This window comes from Rhinichthys klamathensis, unplaced genomic scaffold (assembly GCF_029890125.1).
Source record: "Rhinichthys klamathensis goyatoka isolate OS25496 unplaced genomic scaffold, OSU_Roscu_1.1 h1tg000342l_1, whole genome shotgun sequence".
Taxonomy (NCBI): Eukaryota; Metazoa; Chordata; class Actinopteri; order Cypriniformes; family Leuciscidae; genus Rhinichthys; species Rhinichthys klamathensis.
Window position 1 is genome coordinate 6,156 of NW_026606856.1, and position 18,797 is coordinate 24,952.

The 18,797-nt window shown below is 43.6% G+C and overlaps 1 protein-coding gene across 1 annotated transcript in view; it reads right to left on the reverse strand.

Annotated features, from left to right (window-relative positions):
- Window positions 1-921: 921 nt before the first annotated feature.
- LOC130106530 (neurocan core protein-like) overlaps window positions 922-18,797 on the reverse strand; it is a gene marked incomplete at its 3' end in the record, with an annotated part of 77,545 nt that continues 59,669 nt past the window's right edge. Inside the window, exons 8-10 of the mRNA XM_056272681.1 lie at window positions 11,474-11,917; window positions 8,202-9,551; window positions 922-1,026 (exon numbers count right to left, since the gene is read on the reverse strand). Of these exons, the coding sequence (XP_056128656.1) occupies window positions 922-1,026; window positions 8,202-9,551; window positions 11,474-11,917 (1,899 nt within the window). The remainder of the gene's footprint in view (window positions 1,027-8,201; window positions 9,552-11,473; window positions 11,918-18,797) is intronic.

Here is an 18,797-nt window from a genome sequence, read left to right on the forward strand (position 1 = left end):
TAATAATAATGTCTAGTGTGGTGGTGGCTGATAGACCCGTTGCCATGATGTTTAAATGACTTATCGCGAGAGAAAAAAAAGGACGTTGTATCGCATAACATCAATTAATGGAAACGCCGTCATTTCGCAATAGTTTTTTTATCGACATTTAGAAAAAATCGCAAAAGTTTTGCGCAAATCTGTAATGGAAACGCGCCTAAATTGCTGCCTTGTATGGTGTGTCTCAGTGGGAAAAATGTTCAGATTCTGGGGACGTTTTTTAACGTCATCAATTAGTTGGGCCGGTGAAAACCACAAATGCCAGGGCCGAATTTTGGTCCCAGTCCGGCCCTGGACAGACTGTATACGACAGATGGTTCATGAGTTAAAAAGATTACACATTTGGATAATTCACCCAAAAACGATGTTTATACTGCTAGTTATTATCTCCAAAAAGACATAAAAAGCGCATTACAGTATCACGACAGTAGTCCATATGCTATATTTGAAGTCTTCGGAAGTCATAAGATCTTTTGCATTTGGAACAGACTGAAATTTAAGTCGTTATTCACTGAAAATCACTGAAAAACAGCATTGTGCCAACATTCCCATTACGTTATGGACACGTTTCTGAAAGTTCTCAGAACATTCACATTTTTGAAATGTTTCAAAGACACCAAGGGAACATTCTATCATTCTTCAAACATTCCGAAACTGTTACTTTTGAATGTTCTCTGAACATTCTAAAAAATGTCAGACTAAAACATTTAAAAAGAAACATTCCACTGTGACGAACATTCTATAACCGTAATGATGTAATGATGTGTTTATGGAGCCGGTCTCTGTGTTTTTTCTTTTCTTTTGATCCACAGTAGGAATAACGGTTCGGATCGCCATGAAGGACAGAAAGGTTCATGTTTGGGTGAATCATCAGTTTCTCACCGATCTCACAGCTCTCTCCGGCGTATCCCTGCGGACAGAAGCAGCGGAAAGCCTCTCCGTGAGGAAGACACGTCCCTCCATGAAGACAACTGCATCTGTCGTCCTCTGCAACACACACACACACACACTGCTGTCACTGCTGCTGTGGAGGTGATCCATCACAATCTGTCTGTGATTATAAAGCACACACACACACACACACACACACCTGCTGCAAAACTGTTTAATATCGAACACTAATATGAGCAATAATAATAGTGACGCTTCACTTAGACATCACTAAACAAACAGCGGCATACAGTATTTGATAAGGTGTGTGTGATTAATCAAAATCAAACCCAAACCGTGATTAGCTCAGTGTATCGAATAGAAAAGATTGTGATTTGCGCTGCATGAAAGTAGAAGCTTTATGACCCCAATGATGCTACATTTTAAATGAAGAATATTCATATTGTATTTTTAAAGTTGCACTGTAAAATAAATGTATTATTAGTAGTATTATATTATTGTTCTTAAACACATTTTTTTTTAAATATTATAATAGTAATATTAGTTATTTTGTTTAATATTCTTGAGTAATAATAATAATATGTAATAATAATAACAATAAATGATCAAAATCTATATAATTATTATATTTACAGTATTTTAAAATATAATCATTATATATTATAAATTATAATACTAGTACTACTACTGCTATTAATAATAATGAGCTGTTATTTTTTTGCACAAAATTGTGCAGTCCTACAAACAGCTGAATTTTTAATAATTTTAAATCACAATTGCAATTTAAAAAAAAGCAATTCGATTTTTTCCCTCAAGTTGAGTTCAAACACAGATCTAATAACTCACACACACATGAAACAACTTCCTCCGCCTGTGTCACACCAACAGTATGACATGAAAATAATACGTATTTATTATTTATAGAGCGATAGCAAATGTAGATGTTCTTGATTTTCCTTGCACCGAAATTGTTGCATTCTGGTCTATTATTGTGGCATCATGAGTTTAAGATTCTCCCGTTTGCTCACTTTCCCAGTCAGTGGATGTGAGTGTGCGGATCTTGAGGGGAATAAGCAGACGTTACGATGACAGTCAGTCAGTGTGAAAACACAACACTATCATTTAGTTCTGCTCTCTCTAGAGCCTCTCTTCATTACACACGTGTGCGCTCGTTCAGGCCTGTAATGGCTTTCAGAGAACAGCTCGTTCTAATACACACACCACTGACCTGCACTATCCCACATCAACCACATCACCATATATATATATATATACAAAGAGAGAAAGAATCGAAGATGCAGTTGTATGAAAAATCTGTGTGTGTGAAAGTCAATTCACAGACTCAAGGACATATACGTGATACGCATTTAAAGACATCACAAATGTAACGCAGTCTCACAACACAGAACTACTACTAGAAACACTAGTATAATTTTATATACATTTTTCAATTGTAGTCTTTTAAAGTCCCCCTGTCGTAAAAATCCAGCTTTTAATGTTGTTTATGTGTTTAAGTGGTGTTTTTAATACGCTTTATGCTTAAAACTGCAGTGAACAAAAGACAGTCTCAAAAACACGGTTTAAAATCGCTGGTGTTTCTGACGTCACAAACGACCTTGTAACCAATCAGATCAACGTGTGATCGTCCACCAGTGGATCTCTGAGCTGAGGGAGTGAGTGGAGGCGGGGTCATCTGCATATTCATAGGACCATGTATAATTAATGAGGCAAGGGTGTCGAGTTACAGTCAAGATATTTTAAGGCATGAAGATTTTTTCCAAGAAAAAACTTTAAATATGTCATTTTGATGATCAAAGATGAGTTTTAAGGGATGAAATGATCGACTACAGGGGGACTTTAAAAAAGCATCTGAAATAATAAACTAAGTACAATGTAGTGATTTTTCTATACATATATAGAAATATCTGAAACGCTTTTAATATTATTTTCTCTCTATGCTCTTTCTCTCTCTCATCTCTCCGACAGCGAGTGCAAAACCACACAAACCCGCCTCTCTTCACTCACTCATTTCATTTGCTCCGGCTTGAATTTTGGTGTGTATTGCACGCACATAAAGCCGTCTCTCAGAACTAAACTGAGTTATTTTTCTCTGCTTATTGCACTTAAACAGTCAAATACACAAAATAATGTCAAAATGCCGGTCTTGGTGAGTATTCACGTAAACAGTCAGTTGTGTTTTAAGTGAACGTAAACCGTTGAGAAAGATAACACACGTGTAACAGTATAACGGATCTGTGCGTCAGGTCTTAAAGTGACAGCAGCCTAATTTCCCTGCAGCCAAATTATGAGATAATGTTAAAAATATCTATAAATTAAAAATTGTGGCAATTTTGTGAAAATACTGAGTGGCCAGTAACTGTAGTGGAAAACCACTAGCCACAGTGAATGGTGAGCAAAAAAAGTGAATGTCAATATAAGAATATCTATTTTTTTGCGCCACAGAAAAAAGAAATTCATACAGGTTTGTATCTAGTCTTTGTCTTTTCCTCTGTCTCTCTCTCTCTCACATTGATGGGCTTCACCAACTCTCTTGGATGCACTCGGGTTCTGTTGTCATGGTAACTGTGTAACTCTCGTTCGTTCCACAGGCCACGCCCCTTTTCACTTAATTACCGGCTTCACATGGCAAACCATCGTTTCAGCTCTAATTGGTTTGTTTGTTTTTAGCACAAATGCAAACGAGCCGCATCCTTGAGGTCACACCAGCATGCCATGATGGGATATACTGCACATACTGAAAACTATATGTGACATTATATAACTGTTAAAAATCACCTCTCACCTATCATTTGCCCTCTTAACCTCACAAAGCAGAGCGATATGCAAATATAGCATAATGAGTGAGAGAAAGAGAGTGTGATAATGGCACAATCATCAGGGGTAAAGAATAACCCATCAGGCAGACTGATTTAATTCAGTGTTTACACAGCTGCAAATTTACTTACACTTCATCACATTAACACAGCGTGTGCTTTAATCTTCTTCAACATGATATTATTAACACGCTGCTTATAAATAATACAGATACCATTTTATACAAAAACCCTGTTAGTTGGATAGAAATATCACACTTGAAAAAATACAATATTTAATATTTAAAAGATCTAATTTCTTTGCTTTTTCGAAATAGAACAGAACACACAGACCAATGTTCATTGATATACTATTATAGTTCTTTTTAATTCGTTTTTATTTTTAGAATTTCCGTTACCTTATAATTAAAGTTCATTTTCCAGTAATTGTATCTGTGTGTTTTGTCACTTTTATTAGTTTTTCTTAAACATCTATATATTGTTTATACATTTTTTGTTTTAGTTATTTTAGTACTTGAATGAAAATGAGAAATGTCGTCAACTAGCTGGATAAAAAAAGTTCGGAAACATATAAACAAAGTTATTTCATTCCGCTAGGTGCATAAATATATATATATTTGCTCCGGACATCAGTGTGTTTCCTCCACATCAGTCATGTCAGTCTGCACAGGCCACAGGGCTCATGTGATTGACAGGTGATGTAACACTGAAGGTCAAATCTGGCATTCTTCAGGACGACAGACGGGGGAGACACCAGAGAATGTCAGTTTGTGTCAGTCCGACTGCTTATAACATGACCGGAGAAATCAATGCCTAAGACAGAAAAGCCAGTTAGCAGCCAGAGATTGATTGGAGACTAAAATAAGAAGATCTGCAGTCATGAATGTGACGAGCTCTTGTGCATTAAAACACAAGAGCTTGTGCATGACTCTCAGTTTCCCTGAGTTAATCAGAGCAGATGCTGAAGACAACGAGTGTGAACACACACACACACACACACTCCTCCCACTGTAGCGTATCACATATTCAAGAGCCGGATGAAGCCGCTGGGAGCTGAATAGTGACACATACATGCATTCATACACACACACACACACACACTCTCACAGACACACTCTCACAAATTCTCACACACACAAACACGCTCACAAATGCGCACACGCACACACACATACACATGCGCACACAAACTCTCACATACACACACACACAACACGCGTGAACACACACTCACGACACGCACACACACACATACATTACTCACACACACACGCATGAGTGACTGAAAAGCCATTACAAAAAGTGAAATAGGCTGTATAGAATAGTCGATATATAATTTATTTCATATCAATGAAAAAATGAAATAAAAATCAATGAAAATAGCTCCTCACTGACCTGACTAATGTAATTAATATTCATGAGCATAGCTAATAAGTGTTCTATTGTGTCTCTGCACTTTTTAAATGATTCTGAAACGTGTGAAAAGTGAATCGGACACATCAGGCCGCGAGTCAATGAAATGTACCGATTATCTGCCATGTGCTCATTAATTATAATGGTTTGCTTGCTACGCCACAATCAGCACAACTAGTGTGAAATCGATTTTTTTTGTCCATTTTGACATCCATATATTCCTAACTGGCCGCAAATTCTCAGTATTATAAGCAAATCTGTGGGCGTTGATTAATATTCATGCACAGATCTGAATATTCATTGGCTGAGCTTTCCTCCCAAAGCACACACTCCTCACATAATTAAACCCAACAAGAGTCTCTTTCCTGCACCTGGACGTCCACCCACCTGCCATATCTGATTCAAAGGTTATTCAAAATCTCTTATCTGGTGTAAATACTGTGCAGCCATCAGGACACGCTCTCAAATCAGGAGGAAAACAGGTTGTTTAATGGTTCTTTGCAGCAACTTAAGTTAAAAAACAAACGTTTTTGGCTTTATAAGGTTGCACTTTTCTAAAGAAACAAAATGTTTGTCTACATAATCTATCTAAATGTAACATGCGCAAATGACTTTGACCAAGTATGACGTCATTTTCCAACCCCTAATACGGTGTTTGTGGATATTTGCTCAAACGTAGATGTTTATAATGTGGTAACAATAATGTTTCATAGTGAGGAGCGGCTCGATCGCTTGGTCTCTACAAGTTTGGGACACTTTTTGAAAAGCAAAACGCGTCAAACATTAGGCTACATGTTTTTACTCCAATCTCATTTCATAACGAATGATAACATTTGAAGTAAAATATGATTATCCATATATTTTTCTCTAGTGTAGTGTACTGAAGTGTTCCTTTATAATGATATATAGTTACTGTGTCAAAAATAAAAGTTTTCTGTAAAGTAAAAATTATTTTATGCAGCCCTAAAAGTATATGCCTACAAGTCACAACAAACCTGGTTTTCTTTATATATATTTTTGTGAATTTTAAAATCAATTTTAACTAGAAAAATCTTAATTAGATTTTCTTCCCCAAACCGTGCAGCACTAGTTTCTCCTGATTATCAGCATGTTCACAGTTGTTTTGTTGTTGTTGTTTTTACAGGGACCAGATGCCACTGATGTGTCCTGCTGACTTAAACATTCACAGGAATCTCTGTACATGAACATGGTAAAATGAAAAAGCTAACACCTTGGAAATGACAGGTATGCTGAACAGGAACTGTTTCAGGAATAGCACAAAGGTGTGTGACTTTAGATCAGAGACTAGGGGTGTAAATATTAATCGATTCGTATCGATTCGTATCGATCCATTGATTTTACAGCCGACGATTCGATGCATCGATGCGTCCGCAAGAGTATCGATTAATGTGTTTATTTTGCCGCATGTCTATTTTCAGCATCCGCTCCGACATATGCGTACAACCTATTCCTAAGCTGCGGGTGGCACTAACCTCATTATTGTCTTCACACGCGTTACTTACATTTCACAGTCTATCTATGTTCACACACATTGTTGAGTCTGACTTTCAAGAGCGATGGAACCGGCAGAGCGAGCTGAAATGTTACACACTCCAGTCGGCGTCAAGTCATGGGTGTGGAAGTATTTTGGCTTCAGGAAAACAGATGGAGCAGTGGTAAGAGATGTTGCGTTTGCAAAGAAGACTGCTATAGTGTAACCGGTGCGTCTCACAGGTGACGTTCATTAACACTCACGCCACCGGCCTCGCGCCGCTCGCTCTCTCACGTCGGCCGCGCCCTGCTCGCCACAAATGCTGTTTCTGTATTCTCAATAAAAGGCTAATTATTTTTTTGTTGTTGATTTATTTGAAACTTATTAGATATCATGTAAAAATATCTAGTATTGAATCGTATCGAATCGAATCGTCATTAAGGCTCCGATTTACACCCCTATCAGAGACAGAGACTTGAACAGTCATACACCTCTGTGCCATTCCTGAAACAGTTCCTGTTCAATAATGTGCCCTTTTGTCCTTCCTTATGTATCTTTGGATTATGTTGTGTTGTAAATAAATCCAAATAATCAAAAAGCAATTATTTTAATCCCTCCATATTCTTTGTTCTAGTTCCCTCGCAGTCCCACCTGATAGGGCCATTAGGGGAGGGTCTTTGTCTTCTCAGGTGGGAAACACATCAATATTCATGATGACTCACGCCCTCCTCGCATATAGCTTTCTTACACAAAACATGTCTTACAAATCCTCACTTCTTATCCTGCTGTATCTGTCTGCAGCGTTTGACACAGTTAACCACCAGATCCTCCAGTCAATCCTAAAGACGAAGGGCACTCACTCCAATGGTTCAACCTCTCAGGTAGGTCTTTTAGGGTGTCATAGAGAGGTGAGGTGTCTAAGACCCAACATCTAGCTACTGGAGTACCTCAGGGCTCAGTGCTTGGACCACTTTTCTTCCCCATCTACTTGTCATCACTAGGATCTGTCATTCAGAAACATGGTTTTTCCTATCACTGCTAAGCTGATGACACACACATCTCTACCTCTCATTCCTGCTCGCATCTCAGCCTGCCTGACAGACATTTCTTGCTGGATGAAGGACCACCACCTTCAACTAAACCTTGCGAAGACCGAGCTGCTTGTGATCCCGGCCAACCCAACATTACACCACAACTTCTCTCTTTAGCTAGGTTCGTCATCTATAACTCCTTTAAGGTCAGCCAGGAACCTGTTGTGACTGATGATCAATTGAACTTCACAGACCACATTGCTAGAAATGCCCAGTCCTGCAGATTCGCCTCATACAACATTAGGAGGATCAGGCCCTTCCTATCAGAGCATGCTCCTCAACTCCTTGTCCAAGTGCTTGTTCTATCCAGACTGGACTATTGTAATGCCTTCCAGCTTGCACTGTCAAACCTCTGCAACTATATATCCCAGAACCCCCATTAGCAACCTCAGCATTTACAAAACCCTGCGTACGGCCCTGATTGAAAACATAATATCTTACCATCTTCTCCAATGGAGTGGTTCTTCCTGACGGCCTCGGTGCTGCTCAGATCCGGCTCTATGCTGCTGGTACCCGTTGGTCCAAAGCTTGCTGTCCGAGACTCGTCTGCAGATGTTGAGATGGTCGATCCACTGTTTTCAGCACTATAAGACACTCCTGAGGGTGTCGCTGTGTTGTGGACGATGGCTGTCGTCATCTCAGTGGTGCTTGGGTTGGGTCGCTTTGGTTTGTTCCTGCGTCTGTACTGGATTTCTCCACGGGCCTCACGGCCGTGAGCAGAACCGGTGGTGGCAAGGGAACTGGTGGTGGCGAGGGGACCGGTGGTGGCAAGGGAATCGGTTGTGGCGAGGGAACCGGTGGGGATAAGGCAATCGTTTGTGCCGAGAGAATCGGTTGTGGCGAGGGAATCGCTGATGGCGAGGGAATCGGAACCGGTGGTGGTGAGGGAACCGGAACCGGAAATAGCGGTGGCGAGGGAACCGGAACCAATGGTGGCAAGGGAACCAGTGGTGGCAAGGGAACCAGTGGTGGCAAGGGAACCAGTGGTGGCGAGGGAACCAGTGGTGGCAAGGGAACCAGTGGTGGCGAGGGAACCGGTAGTGGCGAGGGAACCGGTGGTGGCAAGGGAACCGGTGGTGGCAAGGGAACCGGTGGTGGCGAGGGAACCGGTGGTGGCAAGGGAACCAGTGGTGGCAAGGGAACCGGTGGTGGCGAACGAATCGGAACCGCTGGTGGCGAGGGAACCGGTGGTGGCAAGGGAACCGGTGGTGGCAAGGGAACCGGTGGTGGCGAGCGAATCGGAACCGCTGGTGGCGAGGGAACCGGTGGTGGCAAGGGAACCGGTAGTGGCGAGGGAACCGGAACCGATGGTGGCAAGGGAACCGGTAGTGGCGAGGGATCCAGTGGTGGCAAGGGAACCGGTGGTGGCGAGGGAACCGGAACCGATGGTGGCAAGGGAACCAGTGGTGGCAAGGGGACCGGTGGTGGCGAGGGAACCAGAAACGGTGGTGGCGAGGGAACCGGTTCTCGACGTCACCACCTTCAGCGGTGTTTGTGACGACAGATACGTATCTCCCCACGAGCTGCCCTCCGTCTCCAGGACTCTGCTCTCTCCGGAGTAATTCTCAGTTGATACGGAGACTTTGGGTTCGTCGGTTTTGGTTTTCTGCTCAGGTATTTCGGTCACCACGACCCAATCTCCTAATCTCTGGGCAGGCCGACCTGTGTGGTTGTCGTCCGTGGTGTTTGGCAGGATTGATGTCGGCACGTCCGAACTTCTGGATGTGCTTAATTTATCAGTGACGGATGAAGGACGAGACAGCCATGAGCGACTCCACCATGATATCAACCCTGTGAAGACAAACACAAGCTGTGATTACTGTGGTGGTTTATTCAATCAGCAGTGCATCTTCTCGGATTCATTCCTCCAATCTGTTTTTTTGTGTCTCGAGAGAGCGGTGAACTGTCTGCCAGACTTTCTCATTACTTATTCACTTGACTCCAGTTTATTTACTCGTCTAAGACTTCAGGCTGTTAGTGGTCAAGCATCACTACTACTGTTGCTCATTTTTAAGACCAGTTATCTGAATCAAACTTCAGCGTGTAACTCCATCCGTTCATGTCCGTTTGTGCTAATGATTTCTCAAGTTTTGTGTTTTGTTGAGGTGATCAGATGCACCATTTTTACCACTAAAGGCAGGAATGCTACACGACTTTTATAATCTGAACAGATTTTAAAGCACTAGGCATCATGCACTTGCTGTCTTTCTAAATGCTTATAGAGGACAAACTGAGCAGCATTCACTAAACGACACACAAACTCAAGCAAAAACACGTTCCTAGGAGATGCATGACAAACGAAAACAATGTGTTAAAATTAAGCAGAAATAAAAAAAAATATTAGATGAAAAACTGTGTACTTGTTTCTGGTCTAAAGCAGCATCCTAATGGATGAGTGGTCTGAAATTCTCCACATAATAAACTAAAATAACAAATATTGGGTGAAATAGACTGTTTTTGCGCAGATTCAAGCTTTTGTGTGTGTATACACTTTCAGCATGAAATCACTGGAAAGTTTTTTACATGAGGTCTCATGTATATTTGGTATATCAGCAGAATAAACCACACAAAGTATTCAAGCGTACAGTTAGCGTACATAAGTGAACAGTGTGGTAGCAGTTTTCCAGTTTCTGGCTTTCAACCCTCAATTATGAAGCTTCCACTGGGAAATTCTGCCTTCATGGAAAATGGACTTTAATAATGTAGACGACAGGCCTAAGTTTCCATTTGACGTTAAACATTAATGCTGTCGGGTTCAGTTTGGACCAGACAAGGTATCTGTATTAATGAAGGCAGAAAGGACACTAACTGAAGTATTATCTTGAAACTTTAACGTTCAGGCCTCCTCAACATGGGATGGATGGACACTTTTTTTATCCATATGTTTCTACAGGAATATACCGATAAATACTTTTTAAAGTCTCCATGAAGTCAATAATTTTATCCTGTTTTTTCCTTGAATTTTTTTTTACTTCATGTAAATATCTTGACTGTAACTCGACACCCTCATTTAGTACACGCGGCTCTATGAATATGCAAATGAGCCCCGCCTCCACTCACTCACTCAGCTCAGAGATCCACTGGTTGACGATCACACGTTGATCTGATTGGTTACAAGGTCGTTTGTGACGTCAGAAACACCAGCGATTTCAAACCGTGTTTTTGAGACTGTCTTTGGTTCACTGCAGTTTTAAGCAGAAAATACTCAGCAATGCTGTCGACTTATGAATTTACACATGGTGTGTCTTAAAGCGTATTAAAAACACCACATAGACACATAAAAACATTAAACACTTGATTTTCACCACAGGGGGACTTTAATATGTCTCTTCCCAGTCTGTCAGTAACGCTCTGTTTAGTTCCTGTCTCTATGAAGCCCCTCCTTCTGAAAAGCACACTGTGCTCTGATTGGTCGGCTGGATCAGTGTGTTGCGATTGGTCGAGCGCTTTGAGTGTGTTTGGGAAATGTCCCGCCCCTTTTCATATCCGTCAGTTTCAACACACTACTAACTAACTCAACCAGGCCCCGCCCCTTTATTCTGCGTGTGAATTATTTAAACGAGGAATATTGTGACGTGTTCGCTCCCAGAAGAAATTTAAGACTACAATGGAGGCGTTTCAGGAGTTCAGAAACACTAACTCTGATATAGAGAAGAACTCCGCAACATCACACACTAAAGAAAGATGACCATGGGAAAAAGCATAATAGTCACCCGAGTCAGGAGTTGCCGTGGTTTGCGTGTCCATCACGGGCGTCACACTCTTGGTTGTCGCCTCCGCCTCCGCATCACTTCCTGTCAAGTAGCTCCAGGGTTTCCACAATGAGCTGACGATGTTGTTGAGGGAACTTGTGCCCTTTCCTTGAGGAGCTGTAGGACTGACAGACTGACCGGATAGATCTTCATCCTCTTCCTCTGTGGCCGAGCCTCCGGGACCCGGATCTGACCCCGGAGCCGGAACCACCTGTTCTCCGTCTGGGAACGAGTCCAACTGTCCACTCCAGTCCAGAGACGTGTCTCCAGCTCGGAGACGGGCCGTCAGATACTCGGCGGAGAGCTCGGGGGCTTCAGCGGCCATGTGCAAATCTAAATCCTTGTCCAAATCCACCTGTCCAGTCCAGTTAGTGGGATGAAGGTCGGGAAGATCCGACTGTGCGTCTGGAACACAGGCAGAGAGGAGCGTCATTGAGTTTAACATGAAAAACAACACTTTACCTTCAAAATATGACATTTCCATTTTTTGAAACAGGATAGTTCAGATTTAACTCGCTCTTTGCATGGCAAGTATGAGAAATAACTCAAGAGTCTGGGTTCAGTACGATTTTTTTAATGATTTTTTAAAAGTGTCTTCTGCTCACAGAGGCTGCATTTATTTGACGAAAAATACAGTAAAAACAAGAATATTTAGAAATATTATTCCAATTCAAAATAGCTATTTTCTATGTGAATATATAGTAAAGTGTAATTTATTCCTGTGATCAAAGCTGTATTTTCAGCATCATTACTCCAGTCTTCAGTGTCACATGATCCTTCAGAAATCACTGTAATATGATGATCTGATGCTCAATAACATTTATGATTATTATCAATGTTGAAAACAGCTTCATATTTTTGTGGAAACCGTGATACATTTAATTTTTCAGGATTCTTTGATGAATAGAAGTTCAAAAGAACAGCATTTATTTAAATAGAATTTTTACTAACATTATAAATGTCTTTACTTTCACTTTTGATCAATTTAATGCATCCTTGGTGAATGAAAATATTTTGATCTTTTGAAAACTTGGTGGAAAGGTCGATGTAACATTAAGTTTTGTATAAATTCTAATTTCTATACTGTAACTCCATGACTTTTTAGTGGAAAATATTACTGATTTCCTTAACTTTTAAAGATGTGCAACATCAGCTTGGTGATATATTTAAATCTGCAGAATTTAATTATCAATCAAAACATTAAAAAAATGTTTGCAAGGTCATTAAAAAAATCCGTTCTAAAGAGAAGCTGAAGAATGGAAAATCAAAATTATGACTATTTTTTATGCAAAAACCTTGACTGATATTAAAAGCGGACATATAAGGTAAAATATGCTCCCTTTACCAATAACAAACAAGATGTTCTGATGGATTTAGTATATAGAAATCGTCTCGGTTACGTATGTAACCCTAGTTCCCTGATAGGGAACGAGACGCTGCGTCAAACGCTGTGGGAACGCCCCTGCGTTGTGCGTCATGAAGCACGTATGGAATCAGCCCAATGGAGAGACGGAACGTCATAGGCGGGTGACGTCATCGACCAGGAAACTATAAAGCACCCCAAAAAAACAAGCGCATCAGCTTCTGATAGGCCTGAAGGAGCGCTTAACGGGAATGCCGGGAGTATGGCAGAACGACGCAGCGTCTCGTTCCCTATCAGGGAACTAGGGTTACATACGTAACCGAGACGTTCCCTTTCAAGGGAACTTCGAGCTGCGTCAAACGCTGTGGGAACGCGAATACCCACGTCGCCATAGGAGCAAGTGACCGTCATGTGAGATCTAGCGCACAGCGGACGAGAGCACCTGCACGGTGAAGACCATCCAGTCGCATCACAAACCTCACTCAGGGAAACTCCTGACAATAAAGCTTTGGATGCAGCCATACTCCTAGTAGAGCGGGCTCGTACAGCCAAAGGTGAAGGCTGACCAGCCGACTCATAAGCAAGTGAGATAGCCTCGACCACCCACTTGCTCATTCTCTATTTAGACGCAGGACACCCTTTCCTGGGTGGCCCGAAACATACAAATAAATGTTCTGATTTCCTCCACAGGGCAGCTCTGTGGACATAAGCGTCTAATGCCCTCACTGGGTAGAGCAAATTAAGTTTCTCCTGGTCTGACGACAGAAATGGAGGAGGACAGAAAGCCTGCAGAACTGTAGGTCTGACAACATTAGTAGGGACCTTAGGAACATAACCTGGCCTAGGGTATAGAAAAGCCTTAACCATACCAGGCGAAAATTCCAGGCACGAACTGCTGGCCTCAGCCTCAAAGTGCCACGAAGGAAACGAGTTATAAGCGGGTGTCTCCCAAGAGAAACTACACTGAAAGGGTCGTGGTAAGCAGCCAGTGCCGCCACATACACCTTTAGTGTGGAGGGGGATAACCCTGTGGAGAAACGCTCCTGCAGGAATTCCAGCACTGCACCCACTGGGCAGTTAACTGGGTCCTACAGGTGTTCTCCATACCAAGAAGTGAAAAGTTTTCACTTCAAAGGCATATAGCTTCCTCGTGGATGGAGCTCTGGAGTGAAGGATGGTCTCAACAACCTCGGTTGAGAGACCGGAATCTAAGAGCTGGGCCCCCTCAGAGGCCAAGCCCACAGTTTCCATAACTCTGGGCGGGGGTGAAATATCATGCCGCCCGCCTGAGAGAGTAGATCCCTCCTGACCGGGAGCTCCAAAGGAGAGCCGTCCAGGAGAGAAACCAGGTCCGCAAACCATACTCTGGCCGGCCAGAACGGGGCTACTAATAGTAGGCTGACCCCGTCCCGGCGAACCCTCTCCAGAACTCCTGATAGCAGAGCAATCGGGGGAAAAGCGTACAGACGTGACCTCGGCCACGGCTGCACCATAGCGTCCAACCCCAGAGGGGCTGGATGACTGATGGAGAACCACAGACGACAGTGCGATATCTCCTTGGAAGCGAATAGGTCTGCCTCGGCGCGACCGAAACTCAACCAAAGGAGCTCCACCACCTCGGGGGTGGAGTCTCCATTCCCCCGGCCTCGGCCCCTGCCTCGACAGAGAGTCCGCTACCATATTCAAATACCCTGGAAGATACATTGCTAGTGATAGTAACTTCCCTAGGGACCACAGGAGGACCTGACGGGCCAACTTGTAAAGCCGGCGAGACCGCAGGCCCCCCTGACGATTTATATAAGAGACCACCGACGTGTTGTTTGACTGAACTAGCACATGATGACCTCTCAGGTCTGCCAGGAAGTGTTTCAGAGCCTGAAACACTGCCAACATCTCTAGACAATTTATATGCCATGATAGATGATGGTCCTGCCACAGACCTTGGGCTGGACGACCACTCATGACCGCCCCCCACCCTGTGAGGGAAGCATCCGTCGTTAGCTTTATGCGACGACAAAGAGCCCCCAGCACAGGATCTTTGGATAGGAACCAAGTTTCTTTCCACAAGACCAGAGCACGAAGGCAGCGCCGCGTGACTTTGATCGTGTGGAGTGGATTTCCCCTCGGGGAGAATCCCTTGGTCCTGAGCCACCACCGCAGCGGTCTCATGTACAACAGGCCAAGGTATAACGTTGGACACTGCTGCCATCAAACCCAACAGTTTCTGAAACTGCTTTACAGTGAGTAGCTGGCCTAGCTTTACTGTTTCAAGGCTGAAGAATCGAAGCGATGCGGGTGACCTAATCCCAAACAACGCCCAGAAAAGTGGTCTCCAGGGAAGGAGATAAACACTTTTCTTCGCGTTCAGCCTCAACCCCAACTTCCTGATATGCGCGAGGACGACATCTCGATGTCGAACCGCCATCTGCTCCGTAAAGTACGGGGAGATAGCTAGACCGAACGGAAGAACCCTATATTGGAATGCCTCGCCCCCGAAGGCAAACCTCAGGAACTTCCTGTGTTGTGGAAGTATGGAAATGTGGAAGTAAGCGTCCTTTAGATCTATCGTGACAAACCAGCCCTCGGACCTGATTTGTGACACGACCTGCTTGATAGTGAGCATCTTGAATTGAGCTTCCCTACCGAGCGATTTTATAGGTGCAAATCTAAAATTGGACGCAACCCCCCATCCTACTTTGGAACGATGAAATATCGGCTGTAATAACCTAGCTCCAAACTGGGAGGAGGAACCTGTTCTATAGCCCCCTTTTGAAGGAGCGTTTTCACCTCTTGTTCCATTACCAGAGCCTGCTCGGGGCCCACACTATGGGCAGAACCCCTCTGAGTTTCGGTGGACGACACCTAAATTGGATCGCATAACCTCTTACTACTGTCTGCAGGACCCACTGAGATATTCTTGGAAGGCTTTTCCACTCTGCCAAACAAATTCTACTAAGGGTACCAGTCTCTCGAGACTGGTCTCTGGTGTAATTTGAGCAGCAAACACAGCGCCCTGTAACGGCGCACCGGCAGGGAACAACTGGTTTGACCGCTCTGAGACCCTCCTCAGAGGGAGCGAGCGTCCCTCGGGAAAGCACTCGCTGGGACCGTCTACGCCCCGGCATGAAGGCGGGGTTGGCAGAACGGGCCCCTGAGGGCACTGAGGAAGAATGGGCACCGTAAAAAGAGGTGAACACCTTTCTCCCTCGATGGGGACCACCCTCAGTGTCAGAGGCGGCGAGCGTCCCTCGGGAAAGCGCTCGCCGGGACCGTCTGCGCCCCGGCATGAAGGCGGGGTTGGCAGAACGGGCCCCCTGAGGGCACCGAGGAAGAATGGGCACCGTAAAAAGAGGTGAACACCTTTCTCCCTCGATGGGGACCACCCTCGGTGTCAGAGGAGGCGAGCGTCCCTCGGGAAAGCGCTCGCCGGGACCGTCTGCGCCCCGGCATGAAGGCGGGGTTGGCAGAACGGGCCCCTGAGGGCACCGAGGAAGAATGGGCACCGTAAAAAGAGGTGAAGACCTTTCTCCCTCGGTGGGGACCGCCCTCAGCATAGCCAATATAACTGTCCTCAAATCAGTTCTATTGCTTTTTATATATATATATATATATATATATATATATATATATATATTATATTATATTATATTTATTTTTCAAAAAGCTTTGGCTGAGAGTGCCGCGTCTGGTCCCACTGTCCAGCAGGGGGAGTGCGAGACGCGATACTCTGCTTTGCTGCGCCTATGCGATGAGCTCGTGGACGGCCGGGGCTGCTCCCGCCCAGCAGCCCCGTGGACGTGAACTTTTAATGGAGGAAACCTTTTAAAAGCTGCTGCCTGCTTCTTTTCTTCCTGAAATTATCAATGACAGTATTAACTAAGTCACTGAATAACCCAGCAGGGGAGAGAGGATCATCTAAAAGAAAGCTTTCTCTTTCTGTTTCATGTTGGAAAAAAAAATCATTTTACCACAAATCGGCAGCCTGACACAGTTCTCGATTTTACCACAAATCGGCAGCCTGACGCAGTTCTCGAACCACGTCAGTACTGCCTCCTCACTCACGTCCTTTAGCAAATCAGCCTGGTATGCCTGCAATATAGACATTGTATGCAGACACGACACAGCCTGACCTGCCGCCAAATACACTTTACAAAGCCGAAATATTTCATAATGGCTTGGAAGGTAATGCCGGTGCTTTAAATGACAAATGCAGCCTCGGAAGAGAGATAGCTCGCAAGCGTCTCTTCTACCCGCGGCAAAGCGCCGTCTTTTCTTTTAAAAAACCTAGCCCCCGTTAAATCTGAATATGTGAATGATTGGGGGCTAAAATTATATCAGAAACCTGCTTCTTCCATAATCTCGACACCTCAGTATGGAGATCATGAAAAAACGGCAAGCACCGGCATGGAGGTTGCACACGGGAAGGGAGAAATCTTTCATCTAACTTAGATTTAATAACAGACTCCTGCCTAGCCACTGGCCACTCAATGCTTAGTTTTAATACAGCTCGAGTGAGAACCTCCATGAGCTCTTCGCTTTCGGGAGTGTTAGGTGGCGAGTCCTCCACATCTCCCTCGTCAATACTGCTATTTTTATCTCCTAGTTTTTATAACTATATAACGATAGTTGCAGTACTGGTGCCTCAGCCCGGGCGGAAGAAGCCGCAGAGCGTGCTTCCAAACCGGGCTGAGACACTGGATCTAACAGGTAAAGGCAGAGATAAGGCAGAGCCCGTCTCTAACCCCGCTGAAAGATCCATTTGCGATCCCCATGATAAGCGTCGCCGCTCAGCCTCGGCAGAAGCGGGACTCGAACCGCGGGGAGCGCGCACCGAGCACTCTCCTCAGAGAGCGCCCGGCGGAAGCGGAGCGTCCATAAAGGCAGACGCTCGCAATGCTCGCAGCCAGCCCCCTCGAGAGCTGACTGGGCATGCTGCACTTCCAGACAAACAACACAAAGAACGTGTGTATCCCCGCCCGTTAGATAGCGCGAGCAGGGAGGAACACACTTCTTAAATGCCGTTCGCTCGCCATAGTCTCTCATACAAAATTGTTTGTGTGGTGTAAATGTGATAACTCCTGCCTAGCAAATACTAAAGACAGACACAGTGTTTACACTCAGACAGATTCACATATAGCGCTCCTTCAGGCCTATCAGAAGCTGATGCGCTTGTGTTTTTGGGGTGCTTTATAGTTTCCTGGTCGATGACGTCACCCGCCTATGACGTTCCGTCTCTCCATTGGGCTGATTCCATACGTGCTTCATGACGCACAACGCAGGGGCGTTCCCACAGCGTTTGACGCAGCTCGAAGTTCCCTTGAAAGGGAACTGAACTCAGTAAAACCCTTACGAAAAAAGTTTATTCAAGTGTGCTATTAGCATATTTCTTTTAAACTAAAAAATAAGAAAGCATACTTTCAATCCACATTTTATATACTTCTCAAAAATATACTTAAAATTACACTTAAGTGTACTTGACTTATACTGAGAGAAAAGTCCAAGTATATTTGGCCTGTACTTGAACTCTTTTGATCGAGATATACTTAAACGTATAATTAAGTATTCAAAGTATACTTGCCTTGTAGTCGTGTTAACTCTTTTGATCGAGGAGCCTATTAAATAGTTTTACATAGTTTTTCATATATAGTCTTATGAAATAAGTATATTGTTAAGTTCACTTAAAGAAAACTTGTAGTATAAAACTACTAAACTAGTAGTTTACTGAGAGTATACTTCAAAGTGTACTTTCATAAACTAAAAATTTGGAAAAACCCTAGTGAAAAAGTTTGGTACTGCGCCCAAACAAAATCTCACTGAAAGCTCATTTTTTGAGATATCAACCTAAAATTTTAAACATAACCTGTTCAGATTTTTGGCTTTGATTTTTCTGCAGTTTTAGAGTAGCCCAGGTTTTGAAAATAT